At 40.8% G+C, this 20,736-nt stretch overlaps 2 protein-coding genes across 2 annotated transcripts; one reads left to right on the top strand and one right to left on the bottom strand.

Moving 5' to 3' along the window:
- The first annotated feature begins 3,684 nt into the window (after positions 1-3,684).
- Positions 3,685-13,238, top strand: faah2 (fatty acid amide hydrolase 2). The gene is made up of 11 exons (XM_022764136.1): positions 3,685-4,262; positions 6,706-6,788; positions 7,396-7,532; positions 7,876-8,085; positions 8,891-9,010; positions 9,505-9,640; positions 10,018-10,135; positions 10,235-10,354; positions 11,263-11,374; positions 11,727-11,915; positions 12,066-13,238. The coding sequence occupies exons 1-11, from the start codon at positions 4,074-4,076 to the stop codon at positions 12,239-12,241; spliced, it is 1,590 nt and encodes a 529-aa protein (XP_022619857.1). The 5' UTR covers positions 3,685-4,073; the 3' UTR covers positions 12,242-13,238.
- Positions 13,239-14,267: 1,029 nt separating this feature from the next.
- Positions 14,268-19,757, bottom strand: nelfa (negative elongation factor complex member A). Its single transcript, XM_022764135.1, has 11 exons — positions 19,415-19,757; positions 18,249-18,420; positions 17,144-17,305; positions 16,881-16,970; positions 16,478-16,605; positions 16,239-16,308; positions 16,060-16,148; positions 15,807-15,915; positions 15,336-15,664; positions 14,968-15,067; positions 14,268-14,555 (listed from the first exon to the last, which is right to left on the bottom strand). Exons 1-11 carry the CDS (start codon positions 19,622-19,624, stop codon positions 14,371-14,373), a joined length of 1,644 nt encoding a protein of 547 aa, XP_022619856.1. The 5' UTR covers positions 19,625-19,757; the 3' UTR covers positions 14,268-14,370.
- Positions 19,758-20,736: the final 979 nt, after the last annotated feature.

The raw sequence follows: 20,736 nt of genomic DNA, 5'->3' as shown, positions 1-20,736 counted from the left end.
ACGTAGTGTGTGCTGCATTCTGCACACACACACACACACACACACACACACACACACACACACCTCATGGCTGCGGAAAGGTAAGAAAGAAAAAAATGAATAAAATTGAGCACATTATCAAGCTGTTTCCACATGTCGATTATATTTGAGCATGTTTCCACATATCTATCTTATAATCTTTTTTTATATTGTTTTCTTATTCTGCTTTTTAATTCAATTTTTATGCTTCTTCTATTTCTGTTAAGCACATTGAATGACCTCTGTGTATGATAATGTGCTATACAAATAAATTTGTTTCATAGGCGTGCTATCACAAGATGTTTTTATTGTACTCAAATGTGGGGCTTGACCTGATTTTGTAAAGCATTTACAGTTAATTAAAAACTATGAGAAAATGTTACGTTTTCTGCACATTTTCCACATCTTTATTAAGTTATTTGGTAATATTTGTCATGCATTTTGTTTGAATGTGATATTGATTTAAAGGCAATTTCTCCACGTCGCATCACCACAGAGCTAAACTATCTGAAAAATGTAAGTAATGTTGATTGCAATGAAAAACCCCATCCCTGGACATTCAGATTTTCTTGTTAATGATAATAATAATAATAATAATAGAAGAATAATCTCAGAAAAACTCAAAATACTTTGAATTCTAATCAACAAAAAAGGTCACTTAGGCTCATAAAACAAACCGTTTCACCCCGGGGGACAGACATATCAGCCGACATCGGTCTCCAGGGCACAGAGGAGGTGCTGGAAAGTGGATCAGAGTGAAGAGCTGCTTCATCCGAAGGGAACAGTAAAGTAAATTACTGTCCACTCCAAGATGACTGAAAACAGAAGGGGGATTGGACCGTGATCTCATTAGGAAAATTAAATGCCTAGGTAACTTGAAGGGAGCTCAGAGACAGCAGTCCTCCGTCAAGGCCAATGTCAAACAACATACACCAGACTTCAGACAAAAAAAAAAATTCAAATTCGTATTAAATTAGAATAAATAGATTTGGGTTCGTCCCTGGCTCATGCCACATCACTCCACCGAGTTAGGTACTTTTTGTGTGATCAAAACAGACAGGTGAGAGCATAACATAAGGTAATAATAGATGTGACAGAACAGAGCATAAAATCATGAGCCAAAATGGCGTTGGCCTACAAAATCTTGGGTGTCACAGACTTTTTTACACTGTGTGTGTAAAATGTGAGAGTCACAATAATGAGCTATTGGTAAATGGCATGTGGCATGACAACAGACACACGAAAGAAGACAGAAATCAATACAAAAGAGCCCAAAGCCCTCCTCTGTTGTTCACTGACCCCATATCACTTTACCCCGAAGGCCTCCATTCGCAAAGGCTTTAAAGTTCCCATTAAGCACAACAGAGCCCACGGTATACTCACTGCAAAGACACCACATAAACTCAGAATAATGGGCAGTAACATGCAATTACATTTACTTTATGCTCTTTCCCAGACAGTAGCGGAGCTGTAGCAGCCTGACACAGAGATACAAACACTGTTGACTGTGTGTCTTCTCTCTTGTCTCTACATGCCCGGTAGTTTTCTGAGCTTCAGGTTTCACCTTACAGGTGAGGAATGATCTGTTTTTCTCCACTAGGTTGGGACTGTGATATGTTTGTGTTATGTTTTTTTAGACTGGGCGTACCCCTCCAGAGGTAGTTATCTCTTATTTCTGTGAATGTCTCTTCATTGTGTCAACAGAAAATGCGGCTGGATAAAGCCTCTCAGTTATTTGTTAATGGATACAGAGGTTATAGGTCAACGTCTGTGCTGCAAGGGTTGCAACATTTTTAAGTGTGCAAAACATCCACTTCCTTCAGTTGACTGAACTGAAAGAAATCTAACCTCATCCTGGTAAAAATTTCCTGCCTCTGACCGTCGTCTGTTAATCTCAAAACTGGCTGTGAAATTAGGTTCCTCCTGAAAATAAGAGGATCAATAAATAGCTCAGCAGGGTGTATGCTGCCATTCTGTGGATATTATTGATTTTATATGTCTATTCTTCACACAGTCAAACCATAATGTGAAGCTTTTTCCAACAGTATGGTAAGTGCACAACCCCCCCTGTCATTGGTGAAACATTTATCAGGCCAGTTTAGTTTCTTTTTACTTTAAATTAAAGATACAGAATCGATAATTTAACATATAAATGTCATCATATGGCTCTTTAAAATAAAACAGATTATAGATTCATTATTTGATTCATTATATAGAGTTAAGATGCTCTTGTAGATGTTAGCTTTAACCTGAAAATATATAGTTTCAGCCAACAAATACATTGAAAATATCAAATCTATGCAACTGAGGTTGATGCAAATGCAACAACAGTTTATTTTAGATCTTTAATTTATGTTCCCCAAATAAAAATATCAATACAACATTACAAATAAAAGTCCTGCTTTCAAAATCTTAATTGAGTAAAAGTACAGACGTATAATCAGCTAAATGTGCCTAAAGAATCAACAGTAAAAGTATTTGCTCTGCAGGCAAATAGACCCGAGATTGTTGTATTGATATAAATTAAATGATTAGATTATGATGCGTTAATGTGAAAGTAGCAATTTACTGACAAACACTGATAAGAACAGTTTTAAACTTGGCTTAATTTACATAACATCTGTGTGGACCTAAAACCAAACAGTAAACTCCCTCACCACCGACATGTCTGCACAGTGCGATGTTGCTGCAGTATATAACACAGCAGCAGCAGAACTGACGGGAAACAATGGACGATATAGATTCTCCACTAACCCACTGACCTGCATTGCAGAGACAGGTTTGAGACGTGCTGTGTATGTTCAAACAGGGATTAAAGCATCTGTGTTGTAGCCTTCAGCCATGCTGCCCTCTAGTGTCAACAGGCGGTCACGTCATCGGAGCCTTTTTGGTTCTCCTCACTGATATTATGATATATACAGATAGATATTATTAGATTATAATTGCTGATGCATTCATGTGTTCACTACTTTAATGTTGCAGCTGGAGCTAATTTTAATCATTTTATATTGCAGGATAACTTGTTGACTTATCTACCCATAATAAAACATCATAATTTATTTGTTGATTACATTATGTAGCTATTATTAATCTAAATATGCCAAGTAACTACCCACTAGTTAGTTAACAAATAAATAGTGGAGTAAAAAGTACTGTATTTACCCCTGATATATAGCTGAGTTGAAGTTTAAGTAGCATAAAATGGAAATACTCAAGGAAGGAACAAGTACTTTATAAAATTGTACTTACACTCCTAACTCCAAACTTTCACAGGACAAATTAACAGTGAACAGAAACATCAAGTTCACACGAGAGGATGTTTGAAACAATAGCTTGCCTCTTTTTCTGCACTGTGCCGTACACATTGAAGACGACAGGAGAGGGAACACACACACACACATGATGGTTAACCTGACTGAGCCATTGTGAAATCAGTAACAAGATCCAGGAAGAACAGGCAGCTAGCTTGACCCCCTCTCTGCCGGGAGAGGCAGCATCAGTGCAGACAAGTGGGGTCAGGAATGACAGGGCATAAATGACACAAAAATCCACTGTGATGTGCAGTATTTAGATTTATTGGAAACTTTGTGATCTCCCACTATTGTGATGTCTGATCACGCAATAGGGATTTCTAAAAAAGGAACAACAACTCAATTTTAATGTATGTGTGACCATGGGAAACAACAAGGAAAATGCCTTGTGTTTGGCCCCTTCCTGTTGATCCTCCATTGGGACGGGGAAATGAGAAAATGTTGATAAATTTTGATTAGAAAATGAGTTTAACGAAGGGTCGCCGTTGCCAGACAACTTGGTTGTAAATATTATTAAGCTACGTTGTATATATATATTCTACCACTGCTATATATAGCCAGTCCAACGGTTTTATTTTGAAGGCAAAATACTACATTTCCGGTAATATCCTCGTCCTCGCTCACCCATGCTAACTTGACTACCAGGTATATATGCATTATCCGGACCAAAGACGGTAGGAGCTGTTCCGGAGTGACAGCGGCCGTGTAACCGTTGACCTTCCTTCCTCTCACCGCAGTGGAAACATGGCTCTGAGCCGTTTGGAAAAGGCTCAGGTATGGCTCTTCAAGGCGGTCATGGGAGTCCTCTTCACGTTTTACCGGCTCTTCTCTCCTCGGAGACCCGCTCTGTCCGGGAAGAGGCTCCCGCCCGTCAACAACCCGCTGCTGGTCGTGTCAGCGACGCAGCTCGCCAGGAAGATCAGGCGAAAAGAGGTGTGTACCCGGTCAACTGACAACCGCGGCGTAACAGCCCATCAGACTGCGCTTCAGTTAATAAATAGCCACCTCTTACTTAAGTATTTCGAGTTAATGATTGTGTAGACTCACAAAAGTTACATACACAGTTAGCTGTTAGCTAGTCAGTAGATAGTAGCATTGTAGGAATTTCTTTTTGTCTTAACATCCCTGCAGCTTGTTTTTTTTTTAATTTACAAACCATGACAACCCAAACCAGCTGCACCTCTGGTCCACTCTGTAGGGATATTTTATTTTGTTTTCAAGTCTGCAAGCCCTGAGGGTGAGACTGTGACACCTGTGGATTAACAACACATCTATACTTCCTATATATACACACACCAAGCACTTTATTAGGAGCACCATGCAGTGTAGGGCTTCCCTTTGCTCTCAAAACAGATTCAGGTCTGGTGACTGGGGAGCCCACTGAAATACACTGAACTCATTGCCATGTTCACGAATCCAGTTTGACAAGACCTGCTCATTGTCAGCAACATTACTCAGATAGACTGTGGGCATTCAAGCCATGACTGATGGGTATTAAGGGTGCCGAAGCGTGCCAAGAAAAACAATCCCGACACCATTACACCAACAACACCAGCCTAGACTGTTGACATATGGCAGGTTGGGTCCATGACACCAAATTCTGACCCTACCATCTGCAGCCTCAGGAGAAATCCAGATTCATCTGACCAGGCTTCAACTGTCTGGTTCTGCTGAGTCTGTGCCCACTGCAGCTCATCTGCTTCAAGGTTCAATGTGTTGTCCGTACCTAGAGGCTTCTCTGCTCACCACAGTTGTAAAGAGTGGTCATCTGAGTTACTGTTGCCTCTCTGTCCGCACCTGTCTGTATGAACGTCCCGGGAGATCAGCAGTTTCAGAAATAGTCAAACCAGCCCGTCTGGCACCAACAACCATGTCATGATCAAAGTCACATTAACTGATCCTCCTGACCTGTATCTGCTGGATTTTACAGATTGCACTGCTGCCACATAATTGGCTGACTGGATAACTGCACGAATAAAGAGATGTAGAGTTGTTCCTGATTAAGTGCTGGTATATTATATATACACACTGCTTAAAGCGGACACTATATAAGCAGCTGCCATCAAACGCTGTAAGATCATGACTAAAATTTAATATTTGCAGGGCTGCAACGCATTGACGACCAATTAATTAATCCATTTTGATAGTCAATTGATTATTTAAGTAATTTTCAAGCAAAAATGCCAAACATTTGATGGTTTGAGGTTCTTAAAAGTTACAACTTGCTGCTTATAGTGCAGCTAAATGATAGTAAATTGACTATTTTTCACAGCTTTCTCATGTTTTATAGGACAAATGATTCATCGAGAAAATAATCAGCAGATTAATTGATAATCAAAATAATTGTCAGTTGCAATCCTAAATATTTGTTGTATGGCCATTGTATTGGATTGCAGTATATTGTACTGGTGCTGCTTTAATGCAGAGTTACAACTAGTTAATTAATCAATTAGTCAACAATTTTGATAATATATTATTTAGTCTCTTTTTTTAGGCATGAGGATTTCACCTGGGAAATAGTAATGGAGATTTTTTAAAATGTCTTCTTATGTCTTACATATTATGAACAGAATAATTAATACATTTGTTGGAAAAATATTAGGTAGGGCTGCAACTAATGATTATTTCATTATTGATTAATCATTCAATTAATTAATCATGAAGTATGAAATGTTGAAAAATTGGCAAAAATACCCATCTCACCTCTGCGGAGCTGAACACAACATCTTCAGATGTTTTGTTTTGTCCGATCAACCTCATATTTCAGTCTTTACACAAAGTTCAGGTTACTATGATATATGAGGAAGAAAAGCAGGAAATCCTCTCATGTGAGAGGATGGAATCACAGAATATTCCCTTTACTATTTGTGCTTGAAAAATTATGATTATCGAAATAGTTGCTGATTATTTTTCCGTCAATCGACTGATCGTTTCAGCTCTAATATTAAGCCAAAAGGACAATAACTGCTGCTGCTGTATGTCCACACCCGACATCAATACACATTTAGGCCTTTTAATGCACAATTACAACTTTTCCTTCTTTTGTTTGTTTTGTTGTCCTACTTCAGAAGTCACATACTGACACTGGTTTTTGAAGCTGAAACCTGTAACTGTGAGAAAATATTTGTTTCTTCTCCCCTTCCTCCTTTTCTAGGACAAACCTGATTCATGTTACATATGAAGAGGTGTACCGTCTGTTTCTTCCCAGTTCTGTCAGTTTGACTTGTTTGTCTGTTTTGTGTTTGTTCTGTGTTTGTTTTGTTTTGTGTGTGTGTGTGTGTGTGTGTGTGTGTGTGTGTGTGTGTGTGTGTGTGTGTGTGTGTGTGTGTGTGTAACTAACCCCAACACACACTTATGTAGTCTAAATGTTGTGCAGGTGTCAAGTGTGGAGGTGGTGCAGGCTTACATTGACAGGATCCAGGAAGTCAACCCCTTACTGAACGCTGTGATAAAAGACAGGCAAGAAAGAATCAGTCATCTTTATCTGAATAATCTTTTTAGTCTTTTTTTTTTTTTTAAAGCAAATATTTGGTGGTTCCAATTTTTCAAATGTGAGGATTTGATGCTTTTCTTTGTTGTACAGGTGTTGAACTGTTGTTCAGACAAAACAAGACAAGTTGGAATAAAATATTCTCTATTTTATGGACAAAACAATTGATAAATCAAGAAAATAATCTGCACATTAAATGTTAATGGAAATTAATTGCAGCCCTATTGTGCTCCCATTTCTAATTATTCCTCCTTGTGGGTGTTTGGAGCTAATTTATTATTTATTTCAATGCTGCCATTTTCCCTTTTAATTTTCTTCCTGCACAATATGTTGTGTCATCATCTGCCATGTTGGATACTGTCTTTGATACTGAAACTGAACTGAAACATAAAATCTGAAATTTGTTACTGAAAAGTATATTAATTATATAAAGAGTAATATCTGTCATGACACTTGAATTCTCTCTTTTATTTTGAACTTGATTTCTACCATATTTATAGTTTCCACTATGATGCATCGTCTGAAAACTTTTTAAATCAGGAATTACACAAATAGTTTACGTCTCTGTCTGTCCAGGTTTGCCGCTGCCCTCCAGGAGGCGGCCCAGGTTGATAAGCTGATAGAGGAGGAAACTGGAGGAGAGGAGGTACTGGAGGACCGACTGCCTTTACTGGGAGTCCCGCTCTCTGTCAAAGAGTCCTTTGCCCTCCAGGGTAACTTCCAGAAATCTAATCTCCTGTCAGCCACTTGAAACCAGGCTCTTTACTATGATTACATACATCAAATGACCAGTACCTGAGTCAACATTTGATACTGATAATATACCACATCCACCCACACCCACTTCTGGGAACATACAGCTACTTGGACAGTAAAACAATTGTTATTATTACACGTATGTAAGATTTTGAGGCAGCATTGTTAATCCTGTTGTGAAGGCCACTTTTAGTTACTGTTTGCACAAAGTATGAGAAGACAAAAAAGAAGAAGGAATAAAATACAAAAGTAAGAAGAAGAGTATTTCCCATACTTCAGTTGACCGGTTCCGTCTTGCAGGCATGCCCTACACCACAGGTGTGATCTCTAGGCGAGGAGTCGTGGCCACCGTCGACGCTCCACCGGTGGCCCTGCTGAAGAGAGCGGGCGCCATCCCGCTGGGCGTCACCAACACCAGCGAGCTGTGTATGTGGTGCGAGTCCCACAACCACCTGAACGGCATCACCAACAACCCGTACGACCTGGAGAGGATACCAGGAGGAAGCTCAGGTCAGCAACTGTCGGCTTAACTACTGAGCTATGAGGTGAAGGAGGGAATCACACACTGTTTTTTGACTTTAAATTCAGAGTTGAGAAGCATTAATTCAGAACAGCTTTATGTTGGAGTCGATCTCTATGTCTCCAGGAGTGGCCCTGGTTTAGCCTCATAATCATATTACAGTTCACTGCAGACACACAAACACAGGCTCTGGTTCTTTAAAGGGGAACTCCTCGATTTTTTTCCACATCAGAATGTGATTACAGATTTTATTTAGTATTTAATAGTTCTTTAATTCAGAATGTTTTGATCACTTACATGTTTGGTGAATTCACAAGAGTTATACTGTAGAAATAAATAAAAATACAGGCCCTTCTTCCTCATTACATTTATTTGGCAAATTGTTTTGTCCATAGCGTTAGCATAGATTTTCTGTAGGTGCATTTTTGGTGTCTAGGTAACACCAACTTTAAAGGAGCCATTTGTAAGTTTTGCTATTGCTACATAGCTAACATTAGCATTAACAGCTGTTTACTTACCTGTCTATCAGAACCGTTGTGAGTTCACATATACCCACATACATATACCCCCTTTAGGTCCCTTGTACTTATGTAATAAGTCCACTGATGTCTTCAGGTAGGGGGAGGGGTCAGTGAGTCAGGAACACTAGAAGAAAAGGGAACAGATCTTGTAGAATAGACGCTGTGCTCTGTCCAATAAACTATAATCAAACTATGGATAAAGCAGACCTGGTTGAAATCCACAGACTGATCTTCTCTGTCTCTGTTTATCTCCTCTTTTCCCTACTGGCCTCAGGTGGAGAGGGCAGTATACTGGGAGGAGCGGGTGCAGTCATTGGCATAGGCTCAGACATTGGCGGCAGCATCCGTATGCCCTGTTTCTTCAATGGAATATTTGGCCATAAAACCACTCCTGGTAAGAGAAACGTCACCTTAAACTTATATCCAGCATATCCTTACATAATGTGCTGTTGCAGGATCTATATTAAATAAGTACATGTTTATATTTGAAGCAAATAAAATAGGTATTTTAACAATAACAATGTGACACCGTACACTAACTGCTCAGCACCAACTGCAGACGGACACAGTTAGCAACAAGCAGCTAAGTGCAAGATATTTCCCTGAAGAGTTGGCAGAGACCAAACACAGAGCTACACAGAGAGTAAATGTTGGACATTTGTTCGTTAGAGAAACAGGAACACAACCTCCAAATGAATGATAATGTCACTCCATATCTGCTGGATGTGTAAATAAGCAAATGTTTCTCCTAAAAGGTGATTACATGTCAGTGTTGTGTTTGCAACTTGTTTCCAATGCCCCCAAGTGGCCAAACAAAAAGAGGTATTGCAGGTTTAAAGAACATATTTATACATCAGACTGTGCTGTACCTGTGACGTGTGTCTGCAGGTGTTGTGTCCTGTGAGAACCAGTACCCTCCCACCTCCGGCAGACAGGATGAGTACGTCAGCACTGGACCCATGTGCCGTTACGCTGAGGACATGCTGCCCATGCTCAAGATCATGGCGGGACCCAATGCTCACATGTAAGAGCTCTGCTGCTGGTGTCCCGACTGTCTTTCTGCAACACTACCTGACTTTACATTCAGATACGTTCATAGCTGATGCAGCGTACACACACTATGTTTGTACTAAGACATTGTCATTATGCCGCCAGACTTGCTGTGATAATCAAATTGTTGAGATGCAAATATGGCAGCTGTGAGGAGGCACATCCACAATGTTGCAGGTGTTTCCCTCACGCTGCTATCTCAATTCAAATTCTTATTTTTACATGACATGGATGTTATAATGGGCCTCATACAAGAACATATTTGTATTCTTATCCCAAGGTTTGTAAGACGGTGGTCTTTGTCGACTAATGTTCCTCTAATCTGCAGTATTTCCTAACACGTGTACACAGGTTGTCCTTAAATACGAAGGTTGACCTAAAAAAGCTGCGGTTCTTCACCATCCCTCATGATGGTGGCACGCCTCTGACATACCCCGTCAGCAAAGAGCTCATGGACATTCAGAAGAAGGTGTGTTGAATCTGTCCATCAAATAACTTGCAAAACATATCAGGAGGGTTATTTTTTTTCCTTTTTAAATAACTGAAATCCTCATGTGATGTTCTCCAGGTGGTGGAGCGTCTGGAGGCCGATCTCGGAGTAAAAGTCCAGGAAGTGCATTTGCCTGAGCTCCGCTATGGCTTCCAGATCTGGGACACCTACATGGGGCTTCCTGATAAGGAGGGCAAGGCAGGTCCACCTGACAACATTCTCCAGAGCAGTGTGTCCCTGCATGGCTGAACAGAGAATCTATTGGACGGCAGATAATGAGTGTTTTTCATCCGTTTTCCCGCTGGTGTAATGGAGAAAAACAGGAAAGACAGGAGGAAAAGAGGCATTAGTTACTTTACCGTTGCCAAGACTCTCCGTCTATTAACACGATTCACAGTGAAGGAAAGCAGGCCGAGCCGTAGTCACAGCACCTATTGTAGTCTGCTGCCTAGAAACGCTTTACTAATCTGTTTAGCTGCCAGGGCACAGCATACCACACACACACACACACACACACACACACACAGTCGTGTTTCCATCACTTCAGAGGACATTACATTGACTTTCATTTGTTCCGTGGAGACTTACACTAACCTTAAACCAAGTCTTCACCATCAAATTTAATAATTTACCTTACAGGGACTTAGTTTTTGTCCCTGGAGGAAGTCAAGTTCCCATAATGTGACTGAACAGATACGTGTCCTCACAAGTAGTAATACGATTACACACGTCTCTGAGGACGGCAGGGTCCTGGGTTAATCTAATAAATGAATATTACCCACGTTATTACTGAGGCCTGCTTGGTGGTGGCACACAACCACGAGGCAAGGATTCTAGTTTTAAATTAAAGCATGGTTTTGAGATAACACACTGATAGTACGGCAGAGTGCACTAACACAGGTTAGTGTCACCAGGGTGATAATGATCCCTCTACTGGTTGAGGAGTCTGGCGGCAATAGAAAACAACAACCACATGACCCTCTGCCTGTTGGTGAATGGGAACAGCACAGCACTGTGGCGGGTGAAAGATAATATACACACTCTGTGTCCTTTATGTGACCTTAGAAACAAAAACCATTTGTGTTTAACCTGTTTTCTTCCTTTAGCCTCCTCTGCCATTTGCTACGCTGATGGGGGAGCCAGGACGGCCAGTGTGGCCTCTGTGGGAGCTGCTGAAATGGATAATGGGGAAATCAGAGCATACCATGGCTGCTATTGGTAAGATTATTATGTAATTTTAGTATTAATCAATAAAGACATAATGATACAATATATATCAATTATTTAAAAGGAACAAATGAACCAACAGTTTGTGAAATAACTGATGAAATAATTAAAACCAAAGTCAGTATGATGAAATTTTGTTTTCCTGACAAATTAATCTCAACAAAATATGCATGATCAGTCATCCACAAAATAAACTTTAATAGTAAAATCAATCGTGTGTAATTATTTGTAATGAGAGCGAGGCTAGATGTATTAGCCCCTAAAGTCATCCTGTTGAAGCTGTACAAGTTTCCATAAACTGAACTGACCTGTGTGTGTGTGTGTGTGTGTGTGACGTCTTCAGGCCTGGCCCTGCTGGAGATGACTCATGTGTCCAGACCCTCGACCTTCATCATCGAGCAGAAGGAGAAGCTGCAGAAGACGGTGGACGAGCTGCTGGGCACCGATGGTGTTTTTCTTTACCCCCCGCACCCCAGAGTGGCACCCGAACACCACCACCCGCTCTTCAGACCATTCGACTTCGCTTACACCGGTCAGTATTCATCAAATCCTCATATTTCAATTTCACTGGACAGAATAATCCTAAAATGCCACCAGGAAGCTGTTAGAATGATCCAAACACATTGTGAAATTGTGAGTTTCCACTTACTAAACCATCTCATCCATTCCCTTCTATCTTCAGGTATAATCAACATCCTCGGGCTGCCGGTCACCCAGTGTCCCCTGGGTCTGAGTGAGGAGGGTCTGCCCCTGGGTGTGCAGGTTGTGGGTGGGAAGCTGCAGGACCATCTGACCCTGGCTGTGGCTCTCTACCTGGAGAAGACGTTCGGCGGCTGGAGGGACCCCGGAGCCAAGTAAAAACACATACTCCTAAAGCCATTACCAAATCTCCAGACTGGAGCCAGTTGGATCAAAGATTGTGGTACTCTATCTGCCTTGCTGCTTGCTGTAGTACACAATCACCCAGAGGTACGATCAGCTGGCTGAATGTTTAAGTGAAAGAGATTAATTTTTGTACCAATGAGGGATCAGCTGGTCCAATTAAATGTTTGTCATGATTTTATCATCTACCCTGTTCAGGGACCGTTATGTTATGAGCACAAGCTTTAAAAAAAAAAAAAAAAAAAAAAGATTGATTTTTATATTAGTGGAAATATCTTTAATCGAGCATTCACATTATCATGCAAAAACAAGGGTCTTGTGCTCTTCATGACTGGATATCTGAATTTAGACTGCTTTACCACACTGGCACCATATCAGACCTTTACAGTGTGTAGTGGAAAATGCCAGAGACTTACCTTTCAAACAACTTTTAAGTTTACACACTTTAGTTTTTACCGTTTTGTTTTGACCGGCAGCTGTACAGGTATGTATGTATGTTACTATTTTAACTCTCAAAAGGTTCCGTTTTTTAAAGCCCTGTGTGTACAAACATACACACAGAGGTTGTTTCTGTTCTGACTAATTAGACCTGCACTCAGCTTCAGGCTGGGTGTTGCTCTGCTGGGAGTTTGTTACCCCACTCCTGAAACATTAAACAATCATAAAAGGTGTAATTTTCTCCTGCGCCAACAGGCACAAGTAATCTAGAGAGGTGACAATCAGGTGTGAGGAGGTCCAATCCGCCAGACATGAAACACCTGTGTGGTTCTGTACTGTAAATGTGTAGGGTCTTTTAACTCATAACTAATACTAAGACTTTAGACAACAAATATTTTAACATCCTGACAAAAACATTGAAAAACTGCTGTTGCGTGATAATGTGAACGCTGTATAATGGCTATTAATTGATTGTGGTGCCTGTTTTATGCTGCAACTCATTTGTTTCAGCAAATTAAAAAAAATGAATCTTGAATCTTCTCCCTCATTTATACAACTCACATCCTCTAACCAAACATTTTTTTGCAGCAGGAGTGAGGTACGCTCCAGGTGAAAAAGGCTGTTAATCCTAATAACCAGTGTGCAAACGGCACCAAACCAGGAAGACAAACTGTATATACCAGAAACATTTCACCCTAAGTGTACAAAAAGAAAAACAAAATCAAAATAATATTGTTTAGAAAGAAACAGTTTAACATTTCAGCAAATACTTATTTACTTTCCATTAAGGCTTGATGTTGCTAAAAACCTGCTGCACTGTCTTACTACATGTTAATGCACAGGAAAGTAAGAAACCCTCGTTGATCAGCATGTGATCATTTCGAAATGGGGGAGGAAACGGTTACACCAAACACAAAAACCACAAATACAGGAAACTCCTGATGAAAAGTTCCCTTCAACAACAAAAAGCTCAGTCAGAAAAAAAAGATGAGAAACGTCCCGCTGGAGTCTGTTGTCATTTTATTTTCTTCCCTTCTTTTGAAAAAGGATGAAAAATTATTAAACATCTATCAGAAGGCTCCGAACAGAACTTGACAGCACTGAGAACTATTCAACGCGCATCTTTTTTTCTTTTTTTTTGGTCATCTCTATGATGACTGTCATTATTGTTCTGTTTTTCTTTTTCTTTCACAAACCATGATTCTGCTCTGAAAGGTAGAAGAATAAGCTGCAAACATCACATTCATACAGAAAAATACAGACGTTTCGTCTTTTCTTCTTTCTAGACACGTGACATGCTTGTACCTCGGAGTACAAAATGTTGAAAGGTGCCTGCCGTGAGAATAATTCCTCTGCTCAGACTCGTATAACACTCGCAGCCCTCCTGACCACAGCGTCATTCAGGAATCGGAGGCGACTTAAAAACAGAAACAATAAAAGGGTATGAGAAAAACAACCGAACAAAAAATACAGAAATATTCTTCAAAGAGTCCTGCAATTTGGCAGTGCAGGAAAAGGGAGGACCTTTCTCTCCTTGACGATCTCTCACCCTCCCAGTGCTTCATTTGGCCCAAATGTGTTTGCAAATACTTGTATGTGTGTAAACATGGTTTTTTTTGAAGTGGATAAGAAATTTTGGGTGTGTGATTTTGAGCTAGTGAAGCGCCTCAGGAGGTATTGGTGATGGGTTTGTATTTCTTGAGGCGGGTCCACTGTCCTGTGGAGTAGTTCATTTCGAAGACTGTGTCCACCAGCATGGTGGTGCTGCCGGTGCCGTCGGCTTTGGGCAAAACCTCTGTGTGTTCGCTCAGCTTGATCTGGATGATGTCCCCCTGCTCCGGGCACGGGTTCTCTGCCAGACGGGAGGAGGCAGACAAGTTATTGTTGGCTTTACCAGGTTTGTGTTTGGAAATAATCAGGTGCATTTACTGTAATTATATGACTGTGTGGTGCCTTCATCAGCAACTCTGTGGGACCACTCAGACAGACTGATGTGAAAACTAACAGTTGAATTTAGATTCCTGTATTTCCTAAGAGTTTTTCCAATCCTGTTTTCTGCTCTTAAAAATGTGACTGCTAGGAAACACCAAGTTATCATATTGACAAGATAAATGTGTTTGACGATGTGTGTCAGTCTCTCAGTAAGGGACTAACAATGTGTGAAAAATGAGATCAGACTTAGTAAGGCAGAAAATTGACACTAATTAGAAATGAGTGTCTGAATGACAACGCTGATCAGGCAGCTAGTGCGACTACTCCTGTACCTCTGGATCCAGCCATGAAGCCCAGGATCAGGGCCTTCTCTGGTCTGGTGACCTTGTTGGCCGTCTTGAACATCTCCTGAGCAGCGTACATCTGGTCCCTCTGAGGAGCAGAAACAGCACGGAGCACAGAGTTTAGATGACTGAGAAGAACATGGAGGGCTTGAATACATAGGTCTGAAAAGTTAAAGACTCGTTACTGTCCAGAAAATTTGAAGTTTCCCTCTTTTTTGAAGACATATACACCGGTTAAGACCATTAATACAGGGAATAATAAAGCACAGAAATCAATTCACAGATTCTTTAGTCTTAGGAGAAGTATATCTAACCAGATTTCTTTCAACCACCCAGGCTCTTGTTTTACACCTTACCGTGAGTGAGAGATTCTTTTTGGGCTGGGGCTGTGGTGGCGTAGGGGTTGGTGTCGGGGTGGGGGTTTGAGGTGTGCTGGGAGGCTGGGTGGGGGTCTCGGGCTGGCTGGCGGTCGCAGCGGCTGGGGGCCCGTTGCTGGCGGGGGTGGAGGCTGGCGTGCTGGGGGATGTGGGGGTTGCGGGGTTCGCTGTGGTGCTGGCGTTGTACATAGGCGTCCTCTGTTTGTACTGGCCCGGTAAAGTAGGGGTGGTGCCAGCGCCCGCTGTTGCCGACTCCTCTGGTTGTCGAGCCGACTGCAGCGTGTCCCGACCCGAACCACCAGCATTCGCTTTAGAGGAGGTTGATGAGGAGAAGAGATGGTGAGATAGATGCGATTGCTCACCTGATGCCAGCAGGGAATTGTTCTTTACCCCCTTGAACTAATAGTTTCATGAAAGCAAACAATAAAAGGCAGTGTGGTGTTTCCTAACCTGGTTGTGCCTCGGAGCTGGGAATGTAAGATGAAGAGGGAACCATGCTGGGTGTGGCTGGTAGGTAGCTGGTTGACGGCAGAGGATTCTCGTTCAGCGCCCCCAGTTTCTGAAAAACAAAACAGCATGTTTGAAAAATGTATTATGATAGAGACTGAAAGACAAGGGAGGGGGTACTGTGAGACAACACGGGAGAAATCAACAATATCTGGGTGATGTGACAAATAAACACACATGCAGAGGGGTAATGTACCTGTGCAGAGACGAGGCCAGCGGCGTAGTCTGGTGTGGTGTTTTCCACCACGGCTTCTTCTTTGGCTGCTTTCTCTCCGGCCTCTGTTTCTACAGCAGCAGAAAACATCATGTAAGCACTAATGTATTCACAGTGTAGCGTTAAAACTCGGACTGATAAATGGCTGGAAATATAATTACCCAAAGTCTTTCTTCTCCTCTTCGCTTCTCTTCCAGCTCCGACCATGTCTAGCTCTGAAATATCTAACAGCTGAACAAGAAAAAAGAAAAACGGTGAGAAAATTCTGACCTTGAACACACAGATCCTGCAGGAACTGGATGAAAACATGTAACAACATTGTGAAAGTGATAAGCAAAATGAAATTACAGCCAACATTTGTGATGCATAACATGATGCAGGACTTTAAATCACACATTACCTTCACCCCCCTCTCCTTACGCAGGGGCGTCCGTGCAGGGGCTATAGGTGTGCGGTTACTGGGAGGGCTGAACATACTGGGGGCAGTGGGGCTGCGGAATGGGGCCTTAGGGATCCCCTTGAGAGGAGCTGTGGTGCAAATATAAAATACATGTATCAGCAACACGGACAGAAATCAGAATAGAAAGTCTCTTGGCTCTCACGTGGAGTAAGTGATTCTTTCTTGTATCTATTTCGACTGCTAAAAGTTTAAGTTATGATTGTACTGTAAATTTTTTTTTTTTTACAAAAGTAACTTGAGACTTGGATTGCCAAAATGATAAAACTCTAATCATGAACTTGGAGTTTTTACTTTAAATCCCAAGTAAGCACTAAAGAAGTGTGTTTATTGGTCTTCAACTCACTAGTAGTGTCAATCTTTTTGACCAGTCCTCTCCCTTTGGCGTGAAAAGGCACTCCGGCTGTCTTTTTCAGCTGTTGGGCTGTCTCTGTGGCTGGAGGAGAAACGAATAAAGAAATGTAACCTCAACATTACAAGACAGAGGGAAAGCCTAAACCACCCTGGCAAAATTACTGCAACTGTAAACACAAATAAATAATGAACAAATACAAACATTTCTTAAAAAAAAGGACAGAAAAGTGGCTTGCATTGTTTTAAGTAACCTACATTTCTGTAGCAGCTCTGCTCTGAGGGTGGCACTCTTCGGCTTCCTTTTCAGCTGGAAATGTTTGACGGGGGGTGTAAGGGGCCCAACCAGAGTTGTTAGCGCACTCTTGTTCAGGTACTGGCACTCCAGAGGAAGCATGGCAGATGCCTCGCACTCGCTCACTGAGGAAGAGAAGACAGACAGATGTGAAGGTCAGCCGGGACTTTACTACAGAAATGACTGAATTATAATCCATGGGCTAATGTGGTTGGTTGCAAATCATTTTCTATATATTGACTCATTTTCAGTAGTAGCGCATTTTCATGGATATTCAAGGGGATAAATAAAGTCTGTCTTTCAACAAGCAATCCATCAGTGTTGAACCATCTGTCCTAATACATATTACATTGCTCCAGTGTGTACAACAGACACATAGCCGGGAGTGTGGATAAATATTTCCAGTTTAAATCCTCTCTACAAATGTTTTCTTGGCCTTTACTCATCTTGACATGTTTACCATCAAGGGAATAGAGCACATTTTCTATAATTGTGTTATAACAAGTGGTAGTGATCGAGACAGGAGTTTCCCACACTCATCCGCTAAACTATGTTTGTCTACACCATGAGCCACTTAGTTGGTTAACCAACCACCATTTGGAGGTACTTTTACCAAAACTGCAGTACAACTACTACTGCATAATTGCATTTATTAGATGGGGTGTAAATTGTTAAAATACATACCTATTCCCACCTTACACATGAGCCTAAATTGTTCAACTGTATTCATTAAAAAAAGTTTCATAAAACTGCAGGGGACAAACTGACATGATGAGTTATTGTGGTTTGCAATACTGGTACTTTTCCAAACAGTGTGAACACATTATGCAGAGATTTAAATTCATATGAGCCTAAATGCAATTAAGGAACAGTTCTAATTTGACAATTTAAATGCATAGGCAACTCTGTGATTAATATATTTTATTCCTTTTCAAGCAACAGGCTCAGTAATATGGCCAGATGGTGTGTCATTATATTTACATTTTTGAACATAAGGGTTCAGGTGGCAGTCTATAGGGGCCACTATAGCTAAATCAATATAAAAGGAAACAGTGACACATCCCCTACCTTTCTCCCTGAGCTCTCCAAGAATATCCTGCACATTTGGATTCTGCTCCTCCAAGTCCAGATTTAGAGAGCCTGTCTCTGGGAAGGACTTGAGGATATCTGCAACCATCAGCACCCAGGGTTCTGAGTCCACCGTGGCCAGTTGGATTATCTCTGACAGGGCCTCCTTCATCTGGCAAGAGAGGATGGTGGTGTTAAACAATTTTACGTAACAAAAGATAACATGTATAATACTGCCTGAGAAATATACAAAACTTATTACAGTTGAATAACTTATTATGGTTAGAAAAGCTTTTTTTTTTACTAATAATTACAGGTGTAAGCATCTTCATCTATTTTCATCTAAAATTGAGATTATGTAACAGGGTGTATGAAGCATCTGTAACCCTCTAACACTGTTTATTTTCATAAACAAAACAAATAATAAACAAATAAACTTTGCTATTAAGGATATCCATGCAATTTCCACGAAAAGCAGTAGGACTTTTTCTTGTAATGGAGTACGTTTATGTCGAGGCACAACCAACTGTGCTTCAATAAAACACCAGCAGTACTTCCACCTAAGAAGTCCTTGGTTCGGATACTTCTGCAGAGGTAGCTCATTTGTCTGAATATGTGTGAATATGCAGGACACAGTGATGACGAGTGTCAAACGTTTTAGGCAGCGAAACAGATGATATGTCGGACTGAAACTGGTACCGCCCTCCAGCTCAGTCACTCAGCTCGCTTGTGCCCATCCCACCATCATGTCTGGACGAGACCCGCCAGGCTAATGTTTCCCGTCGTCGCTGGTAAACCACTGCGGGAAAACACTCTCATGTACAAGGGACAACTTATTCGTGACGCTGCTTAACGTTAACGTAAATTAAAAAAAAAAAAAAAAAGTCTTGAAACTGAGGGAAAAAAACAACTTCGGGATAAATAGTTTGCCGCTTCTTACGTTGGCTAACGATATTAATAGTGAAAGAGAACAAGCTAACGCTAACTATATAGATTTAATTGCGTGGTTAGACGTTTCACAAGCAAATTAAAAACACCCGCAGGAAGAGCAGTGACTTGACTTCAGGGAAGCTGACCGAGACTGAGCTCTTGTTTTACCTGTGTGTCTGTGTTAATCGCTTCCCTTACCTGTCAGGCTAACACCAAGCTAACGCGCAGCAACCCACCTCGTCAACGGTCCGCCTGGGGAGGTGCAGCATCCCGAGCAGCAGTTTCAGCTTCACCGGCGGCGACAAGCTCGAAAAGCAAAGTCGTATGTTGTCGATTACAGACACGGTGAGGAGAGAGGCGATGCTAGGAGGCGTCCAGAGCTCGTCCGTGGAGCCCAGTTTGTTGTGAAGCCACAGGCCGGTGTCGCTGTCCTTCATCGACGCCATCTTGGAAAAAGAAGTGTTTTGAGTTCGGGCATTTTAACGGGCTACCTAAGAAAACAGCAGTCAGGACCCCGCCCACACCGAGCAGGGGGGCATTCATATCCATTGAACCATGAAACATCTGTAAGAAATACAAAACAGCTGTACTTCAAATTTAAATAAAGTTTAATACTATGGCTGTATCTGGTTTGATCAGGTTTATTTGTCCTTATGTTGTATGAATTGTTTTGTTAATAAAGTTAAAAGAAAAAAGGTCAGTTTCACTTGAAACATGGTATAAGTGTGTATGGGTAATAGGTATTATTTCATTTTTACCAATTCTTTTAAAATTAAAGTAATTAATTTACTAATTAAGTAATTTAAATGCTGGATTAGAAACTTGGGCTTGGGGCACAAGATTCAAGGTGCTGGCTGTGGTAATGTTATCAGTTGGTTTACAAGGGGAATGTGCACTACTAAAGTAAATATCAATGTCATGATGGTGGGTGACCTTTATTAGGTTCAGCGTAGTTTTTGACATCTCAAAACATTCCTACAAAAAAGTGGAAAGGATGAACATATTAGCACGTAGGCAGCATTATGAAAGCAAAAAAAAGGCAATTTCATTTTGATAATTTATTAATCATCATTTTACTACTTTTCAAAGCAAAAAAGGCAGGATTTCCTGCTTATCTTTTTCATGTGTAAAAGTAAACTGAAAACCTTTAGTTTTGATCATCTGAAACAAATGACTATTTATTAATGAGTTATAAATAAGCCTTATTGTAACTCATTAATAAATGGTGATTTGTTTCATACTTTACAATAAGGCTCCTTTTGCCAATTATAAATGGTAGTAACTATTTAGTAAGATTAATGAGTAGTACCATTAACTTGATCATGCGATCAATAGTGAGCCTGCATCAATGTATGAAAACTGTGTTATAACTTGTTTATAATTGTTTGTTTATGATTTATAAAGTGGTAACAACCAAATTAATAACCTCATTATAAACCATTTATAAATCCTTTGTAAGGGTAGTGTTATTGTAAAGTGGTACGGTTGAGGCTTTTATTTTGAATGTTGTCACCGGAAGTCTTCATTCTGGTCCCTAAAGCAAATTTTCGGTGACCAT

This window comes from Seriola dumerili, unplaced genomic scaffold, assembly GCF_002260705.1.
Source record: "Seriola dumerili isolate Sdu_G_001 unplaced genomic scaffold, Sdu_1.0 BDQW01000531.1, whole genome shotgun sequence".
Lineage (NCBI taxonomy): Eukaryota > Metazoa > Chordata > Actinopteri > Carangiformes > Carangidae > Seriola > Seriola dumerili.
The sequence above is the reverse complement of the archived record's forward strand: the minus strand, read 5'-3'. Positions and strand labels throughout refer to the sequence as shown.